This window comes from Arvicanthis niloticus, chromosome 16 (genome assembly GCF_011762505.2).
Source record: "Arvicanthis niloticus isolate mArvNil1 chromosome 16, mArvNil1.pat.X, whole genome shotgun sequence".
NCBI lineage: Eukaryota > Metazoa > Chordata > Mammalia > Rodentia > Muridae > Arvicanthis > Arvicanthis niloticus.
This window is the reverse complement of record NC_047673.1, coordinates 5,039,931-5,067,591: the sequence shown is the minus strand read 5'-3', so window position 1 is coordinate 5,067,591 and position 27,661 is coordinate 5,039,931. Positions and strand designations below refer to the sequence as shown.

The 27,661-nt window shown below is 41.6% G+C and overlaps 1 protein-coding gene across 2 annotated transcripts in view; it reads right to left on the bottom strand.

Annotated features, from left to right (window-relative positions):
* Positions 1-27,661, bottom strand: part of Myo16 (myosin XVI) — a 482,119-nt gene that overhangs the window by 356,783 nt on the left and 97,675 nt on the right. The window contains exons 1-2 of one of the 2 annotated variants that reach the window (XM_034520363.2): positions 26,605-27,141; positions 3,503-3,766 (exon numbers count right to left, since the gene is read on the bottom strand). In XM_034520363.2, coding sequence (XP_034376254.2) covers positions 3,503-3,766; positions 26,605-26,632 — 292 coding nt within the window. In that variant the 5' untranslated portion in view covers positions 26,633-27,141. Of the gene's footprint in view, positions 1-3,502; positions 3,767-26,604; positions 27,142-27,661 lie in introns of those variants that run through there. The other variant, XM_076913797.1, reaches the window with a different exon arrangement.

Below are 27,661 nucleotides of genomic sequence, written 5' to 3'. Positions count from 1 at the left end.
TACATTTAAATGAGATGTAGGAACATCTCAGCAAGGAGCAGTTTCACTGAAATACCCATATAGAAGGGTGGAGAGTCTCATTATAGCCATTATTGCGAACAGCATGCTGACAGCTCTCTTATCTACAGATTCACAATCCCTGTCTGAGAGCCTTGGAAATGCATACATTTCTAAATTCATGAATTTTTCAGACTGAAGATGTTAAAAAAAAACAAAAAACAAAAAACAAAATCAGGTCAGGAAAATATCCTCTGCAGTGAGCTACGAAGAAAATCTGGGATTTCTGAGTTCCTTCCATTTCAAGTTGTGACTAATACATCGAGAAGGATGTCCATCTTAGATGCAGCCAACCACTGGCTTCAGAGGCTATCAAGGTGTACACATCTCCACTGACTTCTCTAAGAAATCCTCATTTACATTGTATTAGTTACAGTGCTGTCACTGTGACAAAACAACTTAAAACAAGTCACGAGATGGCAACTTGTTTCCACCACAGCTGGACCTAGGCTTTGGGCAGAGTACCCTACCCCGTCTGTGAGTATAGTAAAGGAGAGTGGATGGGGCCCATGTGTAACGTTCGGTGGCACACAGAAGCAAACTGCTTCCTTCAGTGAGGCGTTCCTTTCTAGACATCCCACCACTTGCCCAAAACACAAGAACTAGGTACCAAGCAGTTAAGAAATGAGCCTGTGAGGAGCATTTCAGGCTCACACCATAGTGGCTTCACCCATGGCCCATAAAGTTCAAGGCAGACTCATAATGAAAATCCCAGGAAGTCTATCTAAGATGTCTGAAAGTTTTAGCAGTTCCAAACTTTTTCAAAAATCCAAGTCCAATGTCTCCTTTGAGAATCAAGATCTACCTTTAGCAGTCGGCCCTGATAAAATTAAAAGTAAGTTACATATGCCTAGCTGTGGTGGGTAGTATAGTGTTCCCCTTCTGAAGAGAGGAGAATACCTAGGAGGGAGAGAAACCCCAAAACTGAAACCCAGCAAACCAAGTTTGTGCCCAGCATCTAGAATATACCAGGTTATAAAATAAGTTCACAGGATGCTTTAAATTCTGCACCTGTGGTCTTGCAACCTGAGTCCATGGGACATCTGATCTGGGCTGGCTGTTTGGGTAGGTGTTGCACATACTTGCATCTGTGACATTCTGGGCTCTTCACCACCGTTTAGACATCATCCTCACCATCCTGCTCATTTTCCTCTCTGCAGCCACTGACAGGAACCTCCAGCCTTAGCACCTGTTGCTTGTCCCCCACCCCAGCTTTCGATTTCTTTTCAGTTTTGTGTAGGAGTCTCCATGACTAGGTTTTTCTTGCATTTCTTCCATCTCAGTAAACCCTGCCCGCATGGACTATACCACGGTCTTGTGCAAGCTGAGTACGTAGCTCAGTCCTCCACTCCACCATGACTTCTGAGTGTGCTGGGATGAGTCCTGAGGAACAGCTTCCTGGGTATCCCCATGTGAGCAGGAATCCCAGAGGAACTAACTTTCCAAAAGAAGGTTTTCCAAGGCTCTCATCTCAGTATCTAGCTTACTACAGAGATGTCCTCATGACTGTTTCCTAGCGTTCCAGAGAAGCGTATGTGGCTTCTTTTATTGATGTTGGTCTCTTCTGAAACCAAGGCCTTATTAGCCTCTACTTGGTAGTTTTTAATGACCAAATTCCAGTTTTGAGTCTTTTTGTTGTTTAATTTTTAATTTCTACTTCTCACTGAGAAGGAGGTTAAAAGCAGAGAGAACTGTGCCATAGCCTGAAGACTAGAAGCGTTTGACATTTCTTCTCACAGATGAATGAGCCATCCAACTTTAAACATAGTCTGCCAATGTCTCAGGGCATGAACAAAATACAAACATATTCTTTATAATAATTTTATATTTCTGGCCTCCATCCAGTTTCAGACTTGGATGTCCTCATTCTCATCTGAAATCACATCAAAATGATTTTCAATGCCAACATGGTTGCTGGCAATCTGAGCCCTCATCAAAATTAGTTATTAACTCATCTCAATATTCCAGGGGTTCTCTGACCACAAAGGACGGAGTCCTTAAGACATGGGGACATGAATAGGAATGGGCCCCATAGATTCCTGTGTTTGAATGCTTGTCTCAGAGGGAGTGGCAGGGAGATGTGGCCCTGTTGGAGGAACTGTGGCACACAGTTCTTTTCCTGATGCCTGTGGAAAACACAGAACTCTCAGCTCTTTTTTCAGCACTGTGTCTGCCTACATGTCACCATATTTCCTGCCCTGATGGTAATGGACTAAACCTCTCAAACTGTAAGCCAGCTCCAATTAAAAGGTTTTTCTTTATAAGAGTTACTGTGGTCATAGTGTCTCTTCACGACGACAGAAAACCAAACTAAATCAGAGCCAAGCATCAAATACATTAATCTGGTGAAAGGAGCATCATATTTTATCATAACATAACCCAGAAAGAGAGCATTTCTCTCACACTAAAACTTTGAAAAGTCAATTGCAAAAGCAACAACAAAAACCAGAAAGAAACTCATAGATAAAAATACATGAATGGTGTTGAAATTAATCATGCATGTTTAAGAAATTTCCATATCATAACCCAGGAATTTAAAAAATGCCAAGGCCATCCTGAACAAAAGAACACATCTGGCAGAACTTCACAGCAGCCTAATGGCAGCATAAAATAGACACAGAGATCAGTGGAAAGAAATAGAGACGCCAAATAAACCCCTAAACTCACGACCAACTGGAGAAAGTGCAGGCTGCACACATGGTGCAGGGAAACTGGACTCCAGCATAGAGAACACTGAAACTCAACCCCATCCTGATACACGATCAGCCAAAGACACAACCAAGATCTGAGGCCATTCATATACTCATTCAAATACTATATGAAGACAAGAGAAAGTCATAGCTGTCCAGGAAATGCATTTTAGAAAAATTGAGTCTTAATGCTCTGCAAATTTTGAGGCAACTGACTTTGCCTGTATCCATGTGGATGTGGGGGGGAGATGAGAAGAGCAGTCACAGTCATCTTCCAAGACAGTGATTCTCAACCTACTAATCCTGTGACCCTTTACCACAGCTCCCCATGTCACGGTGACTCGCCAACCAAAAATTGTTTTCCTTGCTACCTCATAACTGCAATTTCGCTACTGTTGTGAATTGTAAAGTAAATATCTGATATGCAGGATATCAGACATGTGACCCCTGTGAAAAGGTCCTTTAACCCCCAAAGGGGTTGTGACCCACAGGTTGAGAACCACTGATCTAAAAATATGTGTATCCTGTTAAGAATGAAAGTGCAATTTTAAAAGAAGTCTCTTGCCTTTTAGATAGGTACTTCTCTTTTAAGCTATCTACAAACATTTCACCAAAAATTTACTTTTTCACATATCACTTTGGAGACTGATGACGTTTCATACTATATTTTGGAAGGATCATCCTTTGTAAAGGCATTCTTATCTCCCTGGGAAGCAACAAAAATAGATGATGAGATCTCTTTGGAGAAGGCTTACCCTCTTTGTCATGGTGGTGAATGATGGCATCCTGAATCATATCAGCCAGGCTGAAGCGGACCTTCTGGCTCTTCCCAGGCTTGATCCTCTTCAGGAGCCCTTCCTGCTTCTGGAGCACTTTCTCTCGCTCATAGTAGGCTTTGATTTGCTCGCAGCGCATGCGCTTCACCAGACGCTGCCGCTGGCCCAGGGGGAGGGACTCCAGCAAGCACTGGTCAATTTCCATCTCATGAGATCGAAAAACATTACATAGCTGGTAGCAACCTGAAGAAGGGAGAAAAGTCACAAGGTACATTCTCACTTCATGCCAGTATCATACACACACCAACACAATAATGCCCATGATCATGAGAGTCTATATTGTCCATTATAATGCCCGATGCTTCTGTGTTTCTGACTCTGCCATGCCCAATGCGTTCCTGACTGCAGTGCCCACTGCAGTCACTCTGCAGTGCCCACTGCAGTCACTCTGCAGTGCCCACTGCAGTCCTGATTCTGCAGTGCCCACTCTACTCCTGATTCTGTGACTCCTACTTTCCTGATTCTATAATTCTTACTATACTCTTGATTCTATAGTGCCTACTGTATTCTGATTCTGCAGTGCTTGCTACATGCCTAATTCTGAAATACCCTCTACATTCCTGATTCTACAATACCTTATGCATTCCCAAATCTTCAATGCCCGCTGCATTCCTGAGTCTGTAATTATCACTATATTCCCGATTCTGTAGTTCTCATTGCATTCCTGATCCTACAATACCTTCTGCATTTCTGAATCTGCGATGCCCACAGTAGAGCAGGAATAACCTACCTACCCTAGCTCCTCTGTCCTTGATGCACAGATGCAGCATGACCCACTTTACAGAACAGGGGAAACAGTGAAGCAACGCCTACAATTTCATAGTAATAAAACCAATAATAGAATACAAACCTTTCCTTAACACAGTTATGAACTCAGCCCATCTCTTCACCATGTCCATAAATCTACCAAAAGGCCTCAAAGATTTGACCATTAAACTAATTATGACTGAATACTAGCAACTAAACTGTTGGAATTTGGGATGGAATTTTACAAACGGTTTCTATTTATGCTTCTCCTTCCCTAGGCAACACTTCACATTCACAAAGGCCAGGTGCATCCATATGACCAAGCTCCTGTAACTCTTTCCAAACATCCCGCCAACTTCCTGAAGATCTCTCTTCCATGTGATAGGTGGCACTTTTACCTAACCGACCTAAGTATGGTTAAGTACACAGAGTTGGCACACACATTTATTTTTATCATCTGAGAATTATGCATAGCACTCCGGCTATCATCGTCATTGTCTTATTGATATGGCGATTCACTAATTGAATTCTTCATTCCGGAATTTAGAACATTCAGTTTACCCTTTCATTATGTCCTATGAAGCCACCCGAAGCAACAGAGGACAAAACTGCACGAACACATTTACCATGTGACTAAAATTTATGATTGAGGGAAAGTTGTTATTATGAATGATCAAATCTGGCTCATCTATTCAGTTAAGTGTAGTTGTTCTTAAATAAACAAAATCCATTCTGTTCTGTTTGTTTGCGTTCACTGACTTTGAATGGGAGTGGATGTGTTTGTGCCGTGGTGTACATGTGGCGGCCAGATGTCAGTTCATTAGAGTTGACTCTCTCCTTCCACCATGTGAGCTGTGGGGATCCAACCTGGGTTACCAGGCAAGGCAGCTCCTGAGCCATCTCTCTGGACTGAAACCATTAAAAAAAAAAAAAAAAAAAAAAAAAAAAAAAAAAAAAAAAAAAAAAAAACCTAATGCTTTAAGACAGGATTTAGTCTAGACTACTCAGGAACTGTGCTATATACACCAAAATGGCTCAAACCTAATGTTCCTTCTGCCTTTGCTTCTAAAGTATTAAAGTTACTGGCCTGTGTGACCACACCCAAATACATGCTTTATTCTTAATGCATGCATTCCAAAGTCCAAAACAAGTTAACAACTCACTACACATGTACAAAATGTGGCTAATTTTATATGTAATGTGAAGAAAACTCACATGTGTGGCCTGTAAGTCATCAAAAGACTCTGCCATGTTGAATTGAAAGAACAAGCTGTGGAGAGGCGGTGTGTGCCACCTGCTTTCACAGTCACTTTACAGACGGTCATTCTTACACATACACAATGTGATGAGGCTGGAGAGATGGCTCAGCAGTTAAGAACACTGACTACTCTCCCAGAGGTCCTGAGTTCAATTCCCTGCAACCACGGGGTGGCTCACAAACATCTGTAATGGGATCCGATGCCCTGTTATGGTGTGTCTGGAAATAGCTACAGTGTACTCATATACATAAAACAATGTGCCAAGACACCCATCCCTGTTTTCAAGTAAAAAAACACAGAGTTGAGAGAAGCCATGGCTTTTTTAGGATCTGAGACGTGTTTGCCTACTATAGTCAAAAGAGCTTCCTATAGACTCATGGACAAATAAGAAAACATGGTGTGCCCTATGCAATTGTCTACTTCCAGTAAGGGGAAGTGGGCATGTAAAAGTGATAAAAGTATCGACTCACTGCCTTCTCCAGGAACCTCAACAGGAAGAGGCAATGGCAGCTTTTGCAGCAAGACAAACTGCTGCATGGGAAGCTGGTTAACGAGAGCCCTGACTGGAGCTTCAGAGGGTCTGGGAGTGCTCATTAACCAGGAAGTGTTTCAACGGATCATCCAGAAAACTACCAAGTTTGACTTACTGACTTAGAGCTTTTGACATTTTGACTTCTATGACCGTCCTGACTTGTCATTAGATAAGCAGGGGACTGTCAGTCCACAGGAAAACCTACAGAAGCAAGCAGTATCCTAGAGGGATATGTGTTGACAAGCATGGTGCTGACAGAGGGGATAATCTAATAAACAGAGTGGTCTTCTGGTTCTTAGCTCCGAGGAAGAGTCTCTTGGTGAAAGTGTCAATTAACTTCCAAGGACTCTGCAATGATGACCGTGCTTGGTGGAGTGACCCTTTACAGGTTTCCAAAGGGGTCATCAGCGGTGACTGCCAACAATTTCTCTACGTCCTCATAGCCACAGTTGCTAAGTTTCAGATTCATGTACTAATTTCTAGTGTATTTCTCTTCTTATTCATTTTTAGGGTATCACATGAGGTAATGGATTTCATTGTGACATATCCCTACGTATATCTCAGTATACCTTGTTATAATTTAGAATTTAACATATTTTATTATCAAGTAGTGCCCTATGCTCTGACTTCTATTAGTCTGTAGGTTGATTATAGACTAAAAGTGTTTGATGTGCTGTGATGTTTTATAATTACAGGTGAATCAATGTGACCAGTGTCAGAGAGTCTGCCAGTCTGAGAGCTAACATTAAAACTAACAGTTAAGAGAAACACAAGGTTTATGCAGTCACCGAATATCTGAAAATGCTATATGCTATACGCAGGATACTAAACATGGTCCTATGTATGGACTATGGTGATGCTAAAGATAGCAAGTGGGCAAAGACATGAGATGGGATGCCCTCATCACTGCACATCTTTCTGCATGTGCATCCTGAATGCAGACAAGGATTTCTGACTGTATCATGACAAAGTCCTCCAGGATCATCTGGGCAGTGGCAGAGCCATGTGTGACTAATAGGGACCAATCTCTTCTTTGCTGGCTTGCTATTCTGTGTGGAGCCCCACATGGACTGACACCACAGACAATATAAAAATGAATGCACATAACAAGAATGCCTGCAGAAAGACAGAGCATGTGCTTTTTCCCGTGGCAGAGAATGACCAGATCTGCAGAAAATTGGCTTTTCTTCTTGGAAACAAGCACATGCCATCTCCAGAGTTGCAGGGCTGGGCTCTTGATGCTGTTGCTGCTTCTTTCAGATCAACACTGCTAGGCAGGGTGCCCATGGAGGCCACTTATCACCAATGGCTACACTTACAGCCCTTTGTTATTATCTGAAAGGGAACCTCACACCAATGTGTGCTTAACCTGACTTAACAGAGCAAGAAGTCCATGGTGGTTTGCCATCAGTGATTTGTAAACTCCCAATGTCTCAACAGTTAGCATCAGCTAAGGTGATATTGGGCTTTAGTTATTTTCCACAGTGCTAACCAGTGCCATGAGAACACTAATATTTCTGAATGAAAACCTTTACCACTCCTGTCTAAACAGTGGTGTGCTGGTGAGGTGGAGATGAGATCATTGATTTGTACTGCTTGTTTTTTTTTTTTTTTATTGTAGAGTAGATTTCCCAATATAGTCAACTACATGCACCACTGTGACATAAAAAAAAAAAAAATCATAGAAAAAACAATTTTATGATCATCCACTGACCACTCCAGCAGTTTGGTAAATCATTTGGTGGTTCTATTGACTTGCTATAAAGCATATTGACGTTTTAGGTGACACTTCTGGTTCATCAACACCCTCTGGATGGTTTCACATGCCAAGGGCTTACCACACTCCACCTTTGAGCACTTTGGGCTGAGCCACACCCTGATGTCAAGGCAGCACAGGAGAATGGCTTGCCTGTGTCTCCATGACTGATGGCTTTTCTGAGTTTTTGAACTAGATTTTAGAGCAATTTTTTTTCATGAATGGGCTTGATATAGCTGGGAAAGAAAAAAAATCTGACAATAGGCTCAAGGTATTCCTGGCACAATTGGGAATATACTCAATTGGGAATTAGTCAGTTTCCCAAACAAAAAGGCAATCTTGGGAATGAAATGAAAAATACTGCAATTTACCATGTGAAATGAGAAAAAAATATGTTTATAATTTGTAAGCAAGGAAGTGTATTCATGTAAAATTAGGGGGTGAACTGCATTTCAGGACAGTAGCTTGTGTCTGTGTGTAGAGGAGGAGGCTCTGGCCCGGGACAGAAGCTGATGTGGCCCCACATAGATCACACTATTGGTTCACACTTGTTTCCTATGGCCTGCATGGTCCAGAGAGTGAAAGACCTCCTGCTTGTTATTAGCCACAGTCACTGAGAGCACACAGACTATCTTCCTCACTTAGTGAGAAATGGCCAATTTGCTTTAGAGCAGGGGAATACAAGATGGCTCTGACCTTTGCCAGGTTCATATAGTTTTCTCTCTCCTGTTTATTTCTCTTCTGACCTCATTCCCTTATGTGTTTTCTCTGATAGGCAGTCCTATGATATACAGTATTTCTGAATGTCCTCATATTTTGCTTGCAAGGGGCATAAACAAATACATATAAGGCATATTGCAAGATAGATAACCACACATATGCATTCACATGCATGCACACACATATACACACACACCATATATACTCTCTACAATTATCTGTTAGTGTTAATAATTTAAATTAAGAGACTAATATTTTTTAAAGATTCATTTTTCAGACAAAGCCTCTTTCTATAGCCAAAGCTGATATGGAACTATGTAGTTCAGTCTGACCTTATACTTCTGGAATTCTTTCTACGTAACATTAGTACTAGGGTCACATGCATATAACATTGACTGTTGTAGATATATGTGTATATATATGCACATATTATACATACACACAATCTGTACAGATGAAAATTTTATGCAGATCAAACGTAATAATGCCATAGGTCTTAAAAGTGCTATTTTAAGAAAGAAAATAAATAAAGCAAAAAAATAATGACACACATGGTAAATAATTAACTTGGATCTTTATTAGGGCCATATGTGGCCTAACTTAAATGTGGAACACAGGTCTGAATGTAAAGTTTAAACCTACTTGTAGGGAACAAAGACTTCCTGACATTAGATGTAATGCCCATAGCACAGGGAAGACCAGTGGAAACAGATACTGAGAACTTGCAGTCTGTAAACCATGGAGCATCTGAAGAAACCATGAACTGAAGAAAAAGACAAGCTCTACAATAAGAGAAAGTGTCTCAAACCATAACCAACCAGGAGGCTGACATAGAATACATGAAGAACCATTGCCACCAAATGACCTGGTTATGACCTGGTTAAGATTGGCAAACAACTGGACAAATGTGTCTGTCCAGGTCATCAGGTGATCCACAGCTTATCCAGAGCATGCACCCCCCCAATCATGACTGCAAGACAGAACTACAACCAGATAGGACTCAATTTCTGCCATAATGGCTGCTGCCCATGACACAGACAGGAGGTGTTGGTGTGGGTGTGGAGCAGGTAGCATACTCTTGGCACAGTGCAAAAGGTGCAAATGCTACATGGGACATTATAGAAGATGCTCAGAAAGATCAGAAGTAGAACATCCATCTTGAACTTGACAGCTCTATGTCTCCGTAATTATCACAAACATTGAAGGCAGGATCTTGAGAGATGCTGCACATCCAACCCTGAATGTCCACAGATGATCAAGTAAGTGAAAATACACATACAATGGCCTCTTAGACAGCCTAAAAGGAAATTCCTCCATGGAACACAACATAGCTGACCTGGAGACCATCATGTGCTGTAAGATGAGTTGACCAGGAAAAGATCAAAACCGTGGGATGCTCTTTTAGCAGATCAGTCAAGCTCTGGAGAGCAGAGGTGAGCTTGTGTTCAACACAGCTGCCGTTTGTGAGACTAAATACCCAGAAAACCCATTACAAACAGCGTCAAGCGTACAGACCACACCAGAACCATGCACACGTCGGGGTGAGGAGGATAAGTTCTGTTACGTTCCAACATTTTAAAATATTGAAAAGATATAAAAATACAAGAAGCTGTAACACGAGGGGGGGGGTTTAAGTAAATCCATGGCTTATTTCATGAGGATGTAACAACGATCTTAGTGTTTACCATACTTCATATAAAATGGTTTTTGTAAATTCTGAAGGCCAAGAGGATGGCTGTCAGGTTAAGACTGAGCAGGCTTACACACAGGTGCCAAGCACACACACTTGCTCATGCACACACACAAGTACATGCTCACACACTCACATGCTCTGATATCTGTGCACTTAGCAACTCCTCCCTCAGATACTTAGCATTCATGGTTACAAGATCCAGAGGCTTTTTGTGTCTTTTTTTCTGCATAGAAAATGGCAATAAAACAAAGAAAAAAGCACAATGAGGATTTTCAAAAAGAAGGACATAATTGCTTTTACATCCTGCTGCAGCTGTAAGTCTACAATGAAGAGGAACATCTTCAGAGACTGAGAGTTTAGTGTATCTGCAATGAAATTACAAAGATATTTTCTTCCGCACAGAACAAAACAGAAAGAAATCACATTTCAGCAAGATGTACACCTTATAGTCTGAAGAGTTCTGAAGATTACGGTTCACAGCATCTCTCTTAATTCTTTTCTGAAAGTTGGGAGTCATGAAACATTAAAACACCCTTTATGAGTCTCAATTAAGCTTAAGAAAAACAAGGATGTTTTGCAACCCACTAGTTTTCAGATTTCTTTCAACCTTTAAAGTTATGTGCCTAGAGGACATTTCTTGGGCTCCCGCCTGATTGGTTCCACCTATTCTAGTGAGAAAATCTGATACAGTTTTTCTCTTTCCAGGAAAACAGAAAAGAAATGAACACACACAGATTTGCTGTTGGATCTATATTTCTGCACCTGATTTCCTATTAATGTTTCTTTAATGACAGGCTACTTGGTCATGGCACAAACCTGATGGTACAGACTGAAACTGTTTTACTCTCCAGCCCTTGTTTCTGGGTGGCAAAACCCTGAATCTTGTCCCCAGATGTCCATTCTAGTTCCTCTGCCAGTCGAACCAAACCTGCTGTGTTTGCCCTGTGCCTCAGGTAGTCCACAGTGACTCTCTGTGCGAAGCTCTTCACAAAGGCTTGCTGCACACAGGGAATGTTGGGTCAGAACCCACCCAGCTATACCCATGCCAGGGATCTGCTGCCCCATAACATTTCTGATCCATACTCAACTGTGTACTTGTTGGGAATGGCACTCAAGTGGATTTCCTCTCTGTGCCTTTTACAGACCACACAAGATGGAGCTGAAGGCAGAGTGCTTGTGAAGAGCCAGCAGAGGCTCTCTCTGTCTCCAGTCTTCTCTCCTGGAGAAGTTCTGCCCCATAAAATCAGAGCCTCCTACTAATAGCTGCTCAGTGCAAGTCATGATGTGGCTCTCAGACCTGTCTGTCCTGAGGTGCTGGCATTATCAATTCCAGGAGTAGCCAGCTGTCTCTTAAGATTGGAAAGTAGGAACTGTCACTGTTTACTTCAGAGAAAGCAGGGCTTTGTAGTTGAGATGACATCTAACAAACATGGACTCTTGGTTTCCTCATGTTGCAGCTACTGAGGGTTTCTTTGGGTTCATATGCAGTGGGGGAAAATGAAGACTTCTGTCTCTGATGTATTCATTTGAGCCCTAAGTACCAAATAGCTCTGAGCTCTGCGTCCACATGAAGATAATGTATCCATCAGCATCGTCAACTCCACTCGGAAGGGACCCAGCTCTTATTCCTACCAGACAAAGTATTTACTAAACAAACTGCTCAGGGTCCAGGCAGTCCTAGCACAGGAGCCTCAGCTTCAGCACCCATTACCTTTTAGAGCAAGAAGTTTGGTCCAATCCCTGAAGCAATGTCCCAAGGTGAGCATGGCATGCTTCGGGTATGGCACCAAAGATTATGGGTTTCTATTCATTCCTTGTCAAGGTTCTTCATTACAACTGAAAACTGTATGTTCATGCATTCCAATTTCACAGTTATAAGTGAAAACTGTTAGACACATTTCCAAATCTTAAAATAAATCATTTAAAATACTACTTTAATACAAAATGTTTGATTCCCTTAAAGGAACTGAGACAACATTGAAAAATCATATTTAATTTTAATTCATGATGTTTATTGAACTCTTTTCTTGAATTAATATATTAGGATTATAATTTGTACTCTTCAGGGTGGGGAGAGACTTTGAAGTTGAAATGATTCCCATTGCTATTCACATTGATTTGTAAGAACATTCAAGCAAAAGAAAGTCTTCAAGTTCAACTCACAAACTAACAGCAGAACAAAGGACCAAGAGCACAGACCATCATCTGTGTGCCCGGCAGGAGGGCAGGAAGGCATTAGTCATCTTGGAGCTTGCTTACTGCATCACACACCATGTGCTTAGTCTCCTAGCATCACACCCTACCAGATAGGATTGTATAAAACACCAGTTTACCTTCACAATAATACAGAATAATAGCGTGGGAGAGAAGTCGGTCAAGATTTATGAATTAACCATCTATAGCCAATCCTGACCACTGAAGGTCACTGTGAACTTGTGTCCACTCTCACAGGCACATCTACACTTATCTCCTGTTCCCGACATGAAGCAAACCATTTGCCTCTTACCTAGAACTGCCTAGTGTCTTTCCTGACAACTCTTCTCCATAGAGAAACCCCCTTCCTTTCCCAGTCTGGCTCTAGTGGGGTTAGCAGGAAGTTTCCCAGTGCAACTGCCAACCAGGACTGGAAACTGACATTGACTGATTCCATCCTGAGGGCTCATCACTGAAAAGAGTCAACGATTGGTCCTTTTTGGGTATGGTCCTGGCTTGGACAGTTCAGAATCCTTCTGTGAGGTATAATTCATAAAAATAATACTTGGAAGACTTATTTCATAGGCATATCTTGCCTTAAGATCATCCCACTGGGACACAGGTATTTAATACCAAAGCCCACAACTTCTAAGAGATAGGGAGAAACAGATGGAGAAAAGAAAAATATTCGTTTTAGTTACATCCTCAGATACCAACATCTGCAGTAACTAAAGGCAAAATAAATCTAGTTTTAGGCTTTCTAGGCATCAGGGATGTTTTATTAAAAGGAGAGCCATTCTGTATTTAAGCCACTACAAATAACATTCTGTCATTGGCCAGCAAGTGACTCCTGTAGAAGACAAGTCAGTATTGTTCTGGGGCACACCCTAAACTTTTAAGAAAAATTACATTTTATATGTTCTGTCTGCCTGCCTGCGTGTGTGTGTGTGTGTGTGCGTGTGTGTGTGCAGTATGTGTTTAATGTTCACAAAAGCCTGAAGAAGAAATCAGATCCCCTGGAATTGGAGTTACAGAAAATTGTAAGTTGTCATGTGGGTGCTGGGATTCAAACCTTGGTCCACTGGAAAAGTAGCCAGTAAAGGCTTAAGTGCTGAACTTTTCTCATGGCCACCTCTTAAAATATATTTGAACGAGTGAATAAGTGTATGAGTGAGTAAATGTATGGATGATTTATGGTTGGCCCCCAGACATGTTCTGTTGCTGCAACTGCGAATGAAAAGGAGGTATTCCATGCCTTTACAGAGTCTGTGGGCAACAGGGCTGAGCAATCTCTCCAGCTCACTCTCTTTCTTTTAAAATTATGTTTCTTTTACTTATCTTTAGTATCATGGTCAGAGGACAAACTGGTAGTTGGCTCTCTCCTTCTACCATGTCAGTTGTGGGGATCAAACTCATGTTGAATCTTGGCATCCTTCATCCACTGAGCCATCTTACCGACTGCTCTGTTCTCTCTTTGCCATGAACATAGATCTCACAGGGGCACTAAATATTTAAATAATGCATGGCATATTCATTACATATAGGTCAGCTTTAAATGAAACTCTCGGGTTTCAGATAGCTTCCTGTTTCCTGATCAATATGTATTATACTTAGGACAGAATACAAATCTTCCAATCAATCAGTCAACCACTATTAAACCATGCGTTGTCTGACTGCCTTCTGGGTTCAGGGATGTCAACTAATGCATGGGAAGTCAAAGTGCCTGTTTCCAGAAGTATGGTCATAGGACCAGAACTCACGTTCATATGACAAGTGGATAGAAACAGAAGCCACTGGACCCTGGGAACTAGGGAGCCAGCATCTACAGAAGACTGTCAGCCTGGCCCTCTTAGGTCCTTTGGATCCATGGAACTGAATCCTTGCATTTGACAGTTTTTCTTCTGAATGTGTCTGAAAACCTGATGTGAAACAATGGTGGCTCTCTGTAATTATGTGTTAACGGCTAAGGTGATGCTGTATTTTTCCTTTTTCATCTTGTATGTATGTAGTGTGTGTATACACACACACACATACACATGCACATACATATACACATACATATATACTTTGTATGTGAGGGTGTGTATGGATATGAGTGTGCCAAGGAGGCCATACAGATGTCAGAGGACAACTTCAGTACCAGCCCTCACCTTCCATCTTGTTAAAGGCTGGCTCTGTTATTGTTCACCAAGAAGCATGCCCAGTTAGCCACCTATAAACTTGCAGGGGGTCTTCTTGCTACCTCCCATCACCTATAGGAGCATAAAGATTACAGGTACACACCATCTAGATTCACAACCATCTAGATTCACAACCACTTTCCATACAGAGTCATCTCACAACTCTTAAAAGAACACATCAGTCAATATTCTTCTTCCTGCTGCCCCATTGGCCACAGACTCTGCAAAAGCATGGACACCCCTATTTGCATCCACAGTTGTGGCAACAGAACATGTCTGGTGACTGACCAGAAATCATCCATACATTTACTCATATACTAACTTGTTCATTCATTCAAATATATTTTAAGAAGCTACAATAAGCAAAGTTCAGCATTTAATCAAATCTCCACTTTGCCATCCTGTTGCTTATCAACCAAGAAAAGGGAGCATCCCTGAAACATACCCAGATTGATACAAGGTAAGAAAAACACCAGAATAAAAAGGAGCTGGAAACAGACCCGGGCTTGGTCCTGAAGTCTCTCTAAGGGACAATGCACATTACCCAAACTGATTTTGAAGAGCCTGCTGTTTCCACCAGACACGCCAGTTGTATCTGTACTCTGAATTTCCACCAGCAGGGGACGCCAGGCCATCTTCTGCTAGGCTTAGCTTATTACACCAGCTTCTCAGGGACAATTACCCATGAGATGCTTTATGGGTAGCTGGTGAGCTGACTATCCACTGATTAAAACCTGTTCTGAATGCTCCAAGAGTAAAGTAAGTGAGACAACATGCAGCTCTGCCCACATTCAGTTCCAAGGTGCTCTGTGGAGCTGGTTTCAGCGGAGTCCTCTAAAACTCAGCTTAATAGGTGGAGAAGGTGGGAGTAAAGAATAATGAACTGGAAGTTTGAGAGAAAATTCTGTCTTGAAACAGTTTCATGTCCTTAAACAAAAAAGCATACAAATTTTTTTTTTTGCATCCTTGAATGAGGCACCATGAGGCATGCCTGTCATTAATTTTGCATTTGCTGCTAGCCCTTTCGATTCATAGCTTCCTCTTCTGCCTTTCCCACTGCAATGAAGAATGACCAATTGATTTCACAAACCACTCATTAATTTGTATCTACCTCTCCTGTCATTCCTCATTTCTAGATAATAAATAATTCAAGTCTCTTAATCTCCCTTATTTAGAGGACCCTTAAGCTTCTTGCCTTTAATTATTCTTCTCAAAATCCCTACTCTCAGCAAAAGACCTTTTAAGATGAACTAAACAAACAGGACGGCAGCTCATAGGCACCCCTGACTCCCGCAAGTTCATTGCAATGATTCTTTTGCATTTTATTATCTTCATATAAAGGATAGAGAATTCTAGTTAGATTTCGTAGCCATAACTATCTCTGGAGATGACAAAGATCACTTGACCTTTTCAACGTGACCTCTGGATAGCATCCTGAATACACAATACAGTTTAAACCGCCTTGGCTGGGGAATTGTTTAAGTGTAACTCATGGTTACACAAAGCCTGGGGAATTGTTTAAGTGAAACTCATTCTTACACAAAGCCTTGATTCCTTCAGAAAGCAGTGAGAGACTCTGGTTGGTATTTCAGTATTCACCAATGGCTGTTCTCACATAATTTTGCCGCTAGGGACACACATGAGGTCGTGGTCTCTCTGGCCTTCTCTCAGTTACAGCAGTGAGTGAGAAATGATGTCAAGGACCACTGAGCCCCATTTTTCTGGCAGTCTGTTGGTATTGCCCCTTCTTTTCTTCCTTCTCAGGTGTGGAGCTCTCATGGGATTCCTTCAGGCAGCTTCTTGTTCTCTGCTGCTCTTCCCTTCCAACTGTAGTCTCCCTACACATATCTTTGGTTGTCTCTTCTTTCTCTTCCTCTTCATCCTCTTCCTCCTTTTCTTCTTCAATTTCTTCTTTGTATTATTATATTTTATGGAGTACGTGAACACAAGAGAATGAGTGTATGAGCATGTGTGCATGCGTGAGTGTGTGTGTGTGTGTGTGTGTGTGTGCCACTTCACTCATACAGAAGTCAGAGAATAGTTTTTTGGGAGTCTGCCCTCCCCTTCCATTATAGGCGCCAATGATGATACTTAGGTTTGCAGGCTTATGTAGTAAGTAATTTACCATACTTAGTCATTTCCTTTGTGCAATTTTCATTCTTTTTGTTGGAATATTTTAGACATTCCTGTTGTAATCGTGAAGTCCTCACTTGTCTGGATGTTCCCCAACCTTTCCTGACTGAGATGTTATGGAATGGAGGAGGTCGAGCTTCACTGGTTCCCTTGGCTCTCCACCTCCAGTGCAGAATTCTTTTGGCTTCTCCAGTTCTCCAATGCTCTCAGAAGACACCCCATACCTTGGATACTGGCCAACAGACAGTCTTTCTGGAGTGAACGGGAACCTGCTTGCTCCATAGCCTGTAGAGTTACTGAGATATGCAGAAGGCCCTAATAGACAGGTAGAAAGTTCACAATTACCCCAGACCTCTGGCTCAGCACCGGAAGCTGTACAGTGAGAGCAGGAGGAACTTCAATGGACTCTACCTACCACAGCTTTTACCCTGTCCTTAGACCTGGAAAATCCAAACACTAGAGTGACAGAAAGAAACATGTCCAGTTTTTGTCCTTTAACTATATTATTAGCATTTTATACCTTATTTTTTCAATGTTTTGGTTTTATTCCCTATGGCTCCCAATTTTGTTTTGTACTTCTTGTAATCAGAAATTTTATCTCTTGCTTTTTCTCTTCTTACATTATTTTGTTATTTCTTCTTTTTCTTTTATTGAATCTTACTTCCTTTTTATTTTTTTATGTTTCTATGATCCTATTTTACATTTATTCTAACTAGTTTTCCATTTATCAATTTGAGTTTCATAGCATCTTCTACACTGTTTTTACTGCTCTATTTCTTGTGGGACTAGTTGTGTAGTGGTTGTTATTAATTGCTTGTTACTATGTGACTGTATTTGATTTGCTTTGAGGTTGCTACAACTGAAGCCATTTGTCTTTACTGCTTTGAGTCATTAGAGGGAATAAGTCCTCCCCAAATAAAGCAGATCACCAACAATACCACTGTACAAAGCTAGAAAAATATATAAATTCCAGAAAATGCTCACAACACAGGATACAATAGTGTGATAGGCTACAAAAGTGGCTCATCCGAGAGTTCACAACTATTCAATAGAAGAACTTAAAGATATTGAAATAATTAAAATCCCCAGTAAGAATCCAAAAGCCCAGTTCTTACTATAAATGATCTTGTGGAAGACTCAAGTAAGCATGTTAATGAAATAAACAAGTCATTCAAGACTTGGGAGAGAGCCTTAGTAATGCAGAAGAGACATTCAGCAAACAGAGAGTCTAACAAATAAAACAAATGGAAATCCTTGGAATGAACCAATAGACCAAGTGGAAAAACTCAACAAAAGCATTGCCAAAGAGGCAGACCACGCAGGGGAAACCTCAGGTATCAGAGACATAGTTAAGCTGTGATTGCTCTCAGACAGTAATAAAGAAGACATAATGTGACATTTATTACTCATGGCTAAAAGGCCAAATTTATGAATCTGTGATGTAGAAGAAGTAATCAAGATGTAGCATAAACGTACAGAAACCCTATTCAAAGAATTATAGCAGAAATTCTCATAAATCTGGGAAAGACACAAACATCTCAGGAAAGGAGGAATCATGAACCCAACAGACATGGCCAGAAAATAACCTCTTTGTGTTATGTTATAGTCAGAAAGTTAAAGTAAAGAGGAATGAAATATTACTGAATATTTCAAGATATAAGCATAATCTTATAAAGTGAACCCCATCAGAACAGGAGCAGATGTCTAAGTAAAATACCAATGGGTAGGAGTCCAGGGGCTGGTATTCAAGCACTGAAACAAATTTTTGCTAAACAGAGTGACTAAATCAACCAAAATTTATCCTTCAACTCTTATAATAAATATGGAGATTCGCCATGATAAACACAGACTAAAGAATCTACCATCCTGACACAGTATTACAAAGGAGGTGTAAAGGACACATTCTTACACATGGAAAATGAAAAAAGACATGCCCAAGTGAACTCAGGAAAGATAACAAACAAACGAAGAAAAAACATAAAAATGTAGCTGTGAATAAGACATTATTGAGCAACTAATGTAGCATACTTTTAAGACAAAGAAATTAGTGTAAACTTTCAAAGCTAAGTCAATATTAGTCACTTTTATGCTGCAATGATAAAATACCATGGCCAAAGCAACCTATAGAGAAAGAAGACTGTATGTGGAGTTACAGTTCTAAAGGGATAAAAGTCCATACCCACCAGAGCAGGGAGCATGGCAGCAGGAAGACATGCTGGATGGAGCAATAATCTGAGAGTTCACACTTTAAGACTGCAAGCAGGAAGCAAAGAATGTCTGGGAATGCTGCTGTGTGGTGCTGGTGTGTGGCTTTTGAAACCTCAAATCCCACCTCCAGTAACACAACACATAGTATTATCAACTGGGATCAAATATTTAAATGCCTGAGATTGTGTGTGTGGTGTTTGTCTCATTTAAACCATCACAAAACTTCACATGTAAACATCTCATTTAAAGCACTGCAAAAACCTCACATGTAAATAGTCTCACCTCTCCAATTAAAAGAGGCAGACTGATTGAATGGATTAAAAACCAACCAAACAACCAAACAACCAAACAAACACAAACAAAAAACCCAAAGTCTAACTTTTTGTTGCTACAAAAAGCTCACTGTTCTGATACAGACTCATGAAGACTGAAAGTGAAAAGGTAGAAGATGGCTTTCTAAGTAAATGGAGTCAGAGAGGAAGCATTAGTGGTTATATTCACATGGGACAAAGCACACGCCACACTGAAACTAGTCAGAAGGATAAAGATGATTCTCACACATTAACAACATGTAGCACAGGTAATTGAATTACAACAATGACAAACGTGTATCAGTGACTATGGTACACAGAATTTCATAAGACCAATACTACTACATATAATGGACAGACAGGTCTAGATACAGAAGCAATGGGTGGCTTCAGTCCCCAATGCTCATCAGTACATGGATCATCCAGAAATTAAAAAAAAAAAAAAAAAAAAAAAAAACAAAACCCAAACATCTAACAAGGACCCTTCAGAGTTCATTCCTCTGATAACAGAGAAGATGCTTTGAATGCACATAAACAGGATGCTCTGTCCAGCTGCTGAACCCACAAACACACCTACAGGATGCTCTGTCCAGCTGCTGAACCCACAAAAACACCTACAGGATGCTCTGTCCAGCTTCTGAACCCACATTTCTCAACATTTATGAATTTTTCTTAAAAATCATGTCGTAAACCATAAACCAATACTTAAATACATAAAAAGAACGAAGCAATGTCTGGTATTCAATCAAATAATAATGCAAAAAGTTATGTCAGCAACAGAAAACCTATAGGAAATTCCCAAACATGTAGAGATTGAACATATGATACTAAATGATTTGGGCATCATTTAAGCAATAATTGAAGACTTTAAAACATCTCTAAAATGTTAAAACAAAATTCACTATTTTATGAAACTTTATATGCTAGCTAGTAACATGAGAAAAAGAAACCTCACATCTTCCAAGAATTTCCTTATGTACATCTGTTTAAAATAGCTTTGCACCTGAATTCTAGACCCAGGTCACTGGCAATTTCCACAAATTATTTTATAAACATCAGGTTTTGCTACTTGTAAAAGTCAATATGTTTTTACTTATTTATTCTTCACATCACTGACCTGAGGCTTTCCAAAGAGCAAGGGCATTAGCTGGAATTTGTGTCCTTAGCTGAATACCCATGCCAAGAAAACAATAGGAGTTCAGTAGAGAGTTCTTGAATTAATGAGTCAATAATGAGAGACAGAATGATGGTAACAAGAGAAAAAGAAATACACTTGGTTCAGTTAAGAGCAAATGCTGTGATTATGGTCTTAGAGTTATGCCTAGTGCGAAAGAATAGACCACTTCCATTCAACAAACAATAGAACAGAAGAAAAGGAGAAGAGGAGAAGAGAGAGACAGAGAAACAGACAGAGAGATAGAGAGACAGAGACACACACAGGGAGAGAGAGACACACATAAGGAGAGAGAGAGAGAGAGAGAGAGAGAGAGAGAGAGAGAGAGAGAGAGAGAGGAAAGTATCACATTAGAACAGTAGATGTCAGGGCTGGCAAGATGGCTTGGTGGTTAAGAGCACTGGCTGCTCCTCCAGAGGTCCTGAGTTCAATTCCCAGCACCCACATGGAGGCTCACGACCGTCTGTAATGGGATCTGATGCCTCTTCTGTCCTGCAGGTGTACACAGAGCACTCATATACACAAAATAAATAGATCAAGACAATGCAAGATGGGAGCACCATAGATCAAGATAACGCAAGATGGGAGCACCACAGATCAAGGTAATGCAAGATGGGAGCACCACAGATCAAGATGACATAAGACGGGAGCATCACAGATCAAGATAATGTATTCTGAAGTTTACTGTAAATTTAACAAGCTGGACATATTTTATAAACTGTGACTATTTATTTATGTTTTCAGCCTGCTTGTAACTATTTTTATTATTCGACAGTAAGCCTCTTCATACCAAATGCTACCCTCTCTACCCATTCAACTTTATATTCTTTCCCCCTCTCTTAAAAGATGAAAATAACACAAAACTAAAACCCAAAAAAGTGTGTGCATATGTATGTGCATGTGCATGTGTGCACAGGCACACACAGAAACACACACATACACACACACAAACAAAACAAAAACATAGAGGGTGTTTTGTGTTGGTGAAACTTTTCAAACTACTCGATGGAATATATTTCAGAGTATCAAAGAAAGTGAGGAGACTGCCTACTAAGGATTTGGCTTCCAAATATCCAAATTCACTGCCACTCCAGTGGCCAAGCCACTGTGCTCTGACAAGTAACCAACCAAAACCAAAATGTAAAGACTCTTGGATATTTAAAATGGAATAAAGGGGGGGGGACTTAAAAGATGGTATATTGTAAAGGGAAAGAAGAGTAGTAAATGATTAACTGAGCTTCTTATCATGTCTGCACCTTAATATTATAAAATATTTTAATTATAAAAATCAAGGTTTTCAAAAAAGATGTAAAAGACTCATCACTAGACTGTAAAAAATATGCCACAAGGCAACAAATTAACCCAAACTCATAACAGTAAACATGAGAGTTACAGATTGGTCATCATCGCAGGTAGTCAAAAAGAGAAGAGTCTGGGGCTGGAGAGATAGCTCAGTGTTGAGAGCACTGGCTGCTCTTCCAGAGGACACAGGCTCTATTTTCACCTCCACACAGTTTCTCACGACTGTCTGTAACTCCAGACACTTTGGCCTCTGAGGGTACAAGATATATGCAGACATACCTGAGGCAAAACAACCATGCACATAAAAATGAAGATTAAAAAAAGATATTCATTAGGGGAGGAAGGTGTGCTACAGACAAGATGTCCAGGAAAAGGAACGCATACTTATAAAAGTGTAAAATTTCCTGCCACAAATGAAGGAACTGAACATGAATTTTGAGAAGTGTCAATGCCATGTGCTAAGAGGAAGCCAATAACTGAGGAAGAGTCAATTACCATCAACTTAAGAAACAGCTTTGACAGGCAGATAGATCTCCGAGTTTAAGGCTAGCCTAGTCTACAGACCTAGTTCCAGATAGCCAGGGCTACATGAAGAAATCCCAACTTGAAAAGACAAGAAGCAAAAGGAGGAAAGAGAAAGACTTGACAACTGTAAAATGATCAAAGGCGGTATCACGTCAGAAATCACCTGATATGAGGGTGGGGCCTATTGTCTGCTGAGCGTCTTCACATGCTGTAGTTTAAGGTGATTCAGAGTTATTTTTCTGTGCTCTCAATGACTCTGAATCACATTAAATACCTGTGTAAGTTTAACAGTGGCTGTTCCCACTATGTAGACTGAACACTGAGGAGAGAATCCAGAAAGCAACCATATGCCTGCTGGGAAGAGATGCCAAGGTGGCCATGCTCACCTGCATGCTGGAGATGTGCAGCCTCAACAGCAATCAGTCTGTCCTCACTCCGGTCCCTTACTGATCACCCCCAAAACCACATCAACTGATCACGCCAACACCCCACTAACTGATCAAAGACAGTATCACATCACCCCCATCACCCCCACCAACCGATCACCCCACCAACTGGTCACCCTCCACCCCCACCAACTGATCAACTCAACACCCCACCAACTGATGACCCCATCACCCCCACCAACCGATCATCCCACCAACTGGTCACCCTCCACCAACCGATCATCCCACCAATTGATCATTCCCCCACCTTGCAACTGATCACCCCACCAACTGGTCATCTTCCATCCCTACCACCTGGTCACCCCACCAACAGATCACCCAGCATCCCACCACCATTTGCAAGACAGACAGACAGGCAGGGAAATCACACTCAATATTAGCTACTTGTCCTTTAAGAGAAACAGAGTAATGGGGACAAAGAGTTGTGTGGCTTCAGATGCTGACCCTAAGTATGGTTTGGGGAATGGGTTAGGAGCCACTGACGATAACCAGGCCATGGCTCTGTGAGGCAGAGAAGAGGACAGTCTCTGCCCAGAGTCTCCCAGACAGTGAGCTGAGTTTTCAGTGGGGAGAAGTGTAGGGCAGGCACTTGGTAGAGAGTCACTTGTGAGAATGAGGGACTAAAATGATAGGAAAGTGGCCTGTTATACGTGAATACTTTTAGCTCAGACCAGGCTGCTTTGATGAGTCGGTAGCATGGAGAACATTCACCTTTGTCCTATCGGAGATGGAGCCACCTTGAGTGATCATGCGCAGAGAGGGGCTGACCAGGAGAAAGTCATGGGGAGAAACTGCCAGGCTTGGCCCCAGATGAGAGACAGGAGAAGCACATGGGGCATGCTTCTGCTCCTTTCAGTTAAGGATAAAGCAGGAGTCTAGGTAGCAACTCCTGTTGTAGTAAAACTGGGGTCTGTATCCCCCAAATCCACTTCTGCTTCCTGCTGACAGCAGAATCTAGCCATGTGACCAAACGCAATGAACATCCTCCTGACCCCTGACCCCTTACCCCTGACCCCTGACCCCTGACCCTGACCCCTGACCCCTGACCCCTGACCCCTGACCCCCACCCGAGTTACAGCACGGGGTGGACCCATCTGAAGCACGGTTCTGACCAGAGGCACTTTCACTATCAGCATTTCTCCTGGAGGTCATCCGAAGCTTTCCTGCTGACTATCTCTACAACAAACTTTTTGTTCTAGTTTTACACATGTAAACTGTATTGGGTGTGCAAAGTGAGAGTCATTCTCATGCCAAAGAGAACATAGGTAGAGAAAAATCTTTGAAACTTTACCTCCCCGAATATCTGTCTGTTCACACTGCCTGGTAGGTTTCTTTTTCTGATGGTAAAAACGTAACCATTGCTGACTGTGTTTTATTTTCTCTTAAGACTTATTTTATTTTTAAGTATTTGTATGTATGTCTATGTGCAGGTGCCAGCAGAGGCCAGAAGAGGATGTCAGATGCCCTGGAGGTGGAGACATAGGCAGATGTAAGCCTCTTGAAGTAGAGGCTGGGGACCAAACATGGGCTGTCTGTGAGAGTGATAAACACTTTGAATCACTAGGCTTTCTCTGGTCCACTAACTACAGTGTTGATAATTTCTGAAATTAGCAGACCACCTACCTTTAGATCAAGGAGAGACCTTTCAGACCGCATGATTTATCATTAAACTGAATACTCCCCTGGATGACTGAGGGGTCTCCTTGAGCAAGAATGACTGGCCACCCAACCCTCTTCCCAATGGCTTCCTCTGTCTCATAGAGCCCACATGAGATGCTGAGGTAAGGCAGGCAAAACTTCTTGCTTCTGCCCAGGAATCTGCTCACTTCTTGAACTGTAGCTTGGCTTTGAAGGTGAACACAATTGGGACAGACACAAAGAAATTCTTAGAGGAGGTGGGGGGGGTAGCGTGGAGGCATCAGGTGTAACTCGTCATATGAACTATGATCATATTAATAAAGCCCCCTCACCTCCCTCCGTATTCTAGTCATTTCAAAGCCCCTAAAACCCACAGTTCTATGACAGGAGACATCCCTAGGTGGCTTCAGCCACCGGAAACCCAGCTTCTAAAGTCCACAGAAGAGGCTGGAACTGGAGGGCAGTTCCACTTAATTGTTAATAGCTCAGGAAATAAGCAAATCGTAAGTAAGCACTTCCTAATCACTTTGGTGAATTTACTGGGTATGCTTTCCCCAAGCATTTGAAACATTTTCATTAATGACCATTATTAATTCATTAAATTTATTAACTCTGCTTTTATTTCTTACGGTGACCAATGGTAAGTCTTGCCTAAAGCATTCCACTCTGTGTACCCACTGCCTCTTTCAAGGTCTGAGATTCTAATCAATCATACACTTAACAGAGGTGAGATGAGGCAGGAGAAGGTAGCCTCACATGATGCCTAGCCACTACAAGGTCCCCAGTATTCCAACCCACTGAGCTCCTGCCTGCCCTCCATGGCTACACCCCACTGAGGTGTGCCCATCTTCTGGAATGAGCCAGGGCTCCATGAAATGATGTAGAGGGTTTGGGGAATTCCCTCTGCAAAAGCCAGACAGGAACATGACAGCACCCTACCGGTGCAGTACAACGTGAGTGACTGTCTGAACTCAGCCAGGGTGCTATACAATGTGTGTTATTGGGTCAATCACATTGAGACTAAGAGGTTAAGCTGAAGAAGACTCCATGTTTCAAACATACTGCAATCTCACAGTGTTTAACAGTTAAAGAGTTAATTTCCAAATACCCAGGCTGAACAGTGCGGTTTTCTTGGCTCTAGAAGCCAGACTTCTGAACTAGGCATTTTTATTTTAATAATCATGGGCTATCCCTCTCTTGTCTATTATCCAACCAAAAATAAGAGCAAGACAACTATTTTCTTCTCAAACATATATTTTTTTCAGTCTCCTTTAGGACAAAATTCAAGAGCCATTTAAACCACGTCCCTTTGATAAGGTGCTTAGTTAACATTGGCATGTCCTTGTCAGCGAACCCACAGTCTGTCTCCCAACGGTGCCACCACCCCTTTAATATCATGATATAAATGTGCACAAGTTTCCAAAAGTGCAATCGGAGAAGAGAATTCTATCTAACAAGCTGGTTTTGCTATCAATATGTCCTCTCAGTCCTTGTCACTATCAGAGAAGGTTTAGGTGCAAGTAGTGTCTAGCTGAAAGCACCCTACTGCAATCCTAATATTAAGGAAAGCCATGGGGAGACCTGCTGGCTGGCTAGTTTGCACCATTGGAGCACCAGTGCAGAGCCGGGATGCAGAGCCTCTGCAAGGTGAAAGGCACAAGGACAAAAGTTCCCAGCCAAGGACAACCCGAGGAAGACTGGGAAGGAGAGCCTGGAATGATACCGCAGTAGTGAGACTGGAGAGTGAGTAAGATCCATCATGAGATCACTTCAGCCTCAGGCAAGGAAGTTGTACAAACATCACCCAAATACCTCAATAGTGTTTAAGAAATAGTTGTTTAAGAAATTCTGAAACAACTTTTTTCATCTATTTCTTTTCTTTCTCTGTTTTTGGTGTCACACGTATCATTTCTAAAAAAAAAAAAAAAAAAAAAAAAATACAACATTTTAAAGATTTTTTTCCCCTCACACTACAACATTTAGATAAAAAGAGAATTGTTTTAGAACCTGACATGAATGGAATGGATCATGCCTGACAACTGCCCTTCACAGTCACCAGTGTGTCTTAACTGTCTGGATGCCACACACTGGAACACCTGCCTTAATTCTGGCATATGTTTAAAATAACATTTCAAGAGACAAACACACACACACACACACGCACACACACACACACACACACACAGGTCAGCAAGCCTACTTACAGTACTTGATAAAATGATACTGAGACATTGTCCCTTCTCAGGCTTGGATCCTGCGGTGGGTCCCAGCATTCTCTTCAGCTATGACTGTCGTCTCCAGGAAATGCATAATTTAGGGTCCCCACTCAGGCTCAGGTAACAGTGTACCTCAGAAAGCATTACCGAACAGGGGTTCCCCTTCATGATCTTGCAGAGAGCATCAACTCATTTTCATTCAGCAGCTGGAGTTCAGTGCAGCCCCCGGGGTGGGTCTGAGCCACTGCCGCTGCACGTGCTATCCCAGCGCCCTTGATTGACACATTCCAGCGCCACAGTCCTGGGAAGGGTCGCTCTAATTGGCGCTCACGTGCGTGCAGCTACAGCCTGCCACTAGCGTGGAGGTGTGCTGCAGTGCGGCTCTCTCTCCCGGTCCTGCCTGCTAATGGCTTCTCAATAGCTTTCAAAATGCAGAAGACTACACTGATGAGTGGGCAGGAGGGAGATGCTGCACAAGGCATCCAGGATCTCGCTGGTGCTCCTAGTGCACTGCCCCATAGGACTGAATTCTTAGCTGGTGGCCAAGCTCATCGTTTTTACTTGCCACCAGTTGCTGTGCGTGAATAGAAACTGGACAGCAGGAGCTGAAAATAGCCCCCTCTTAGGATGAGGATGCTTTGATCTGCCTCTAGCCAGGAAGCGTTCTCACAGGGGATCCTTTTGGTTATCTATGCAGAATGCAAAATTTAAATTACCCACAGAAATGTGTTGATTTGCACAGCTTTAAAATTTAGTATTTCGCTACCTCTGCAAATCGCAATGAATTAAACTGCATAGTCTAAGCCAGAGAATAAAGTTTGCCTGGGTTGCAATCAGAAGGAAACACATGGTCTCCCAGACTCTATTTCAATGGAGATAAATATCATATTTTAATAGCTAGTTAGCCAGGAATAGTCATATGTAAGTCACTTGCAAATGCGAATGTGTAAGTGGTTACTTTTTAAGTGAATACATTTTTATTTTTAACAATATTTTTTATTTATTCTTTGAGAATTTCATACGATGTATTTTAATCGTATTCTTC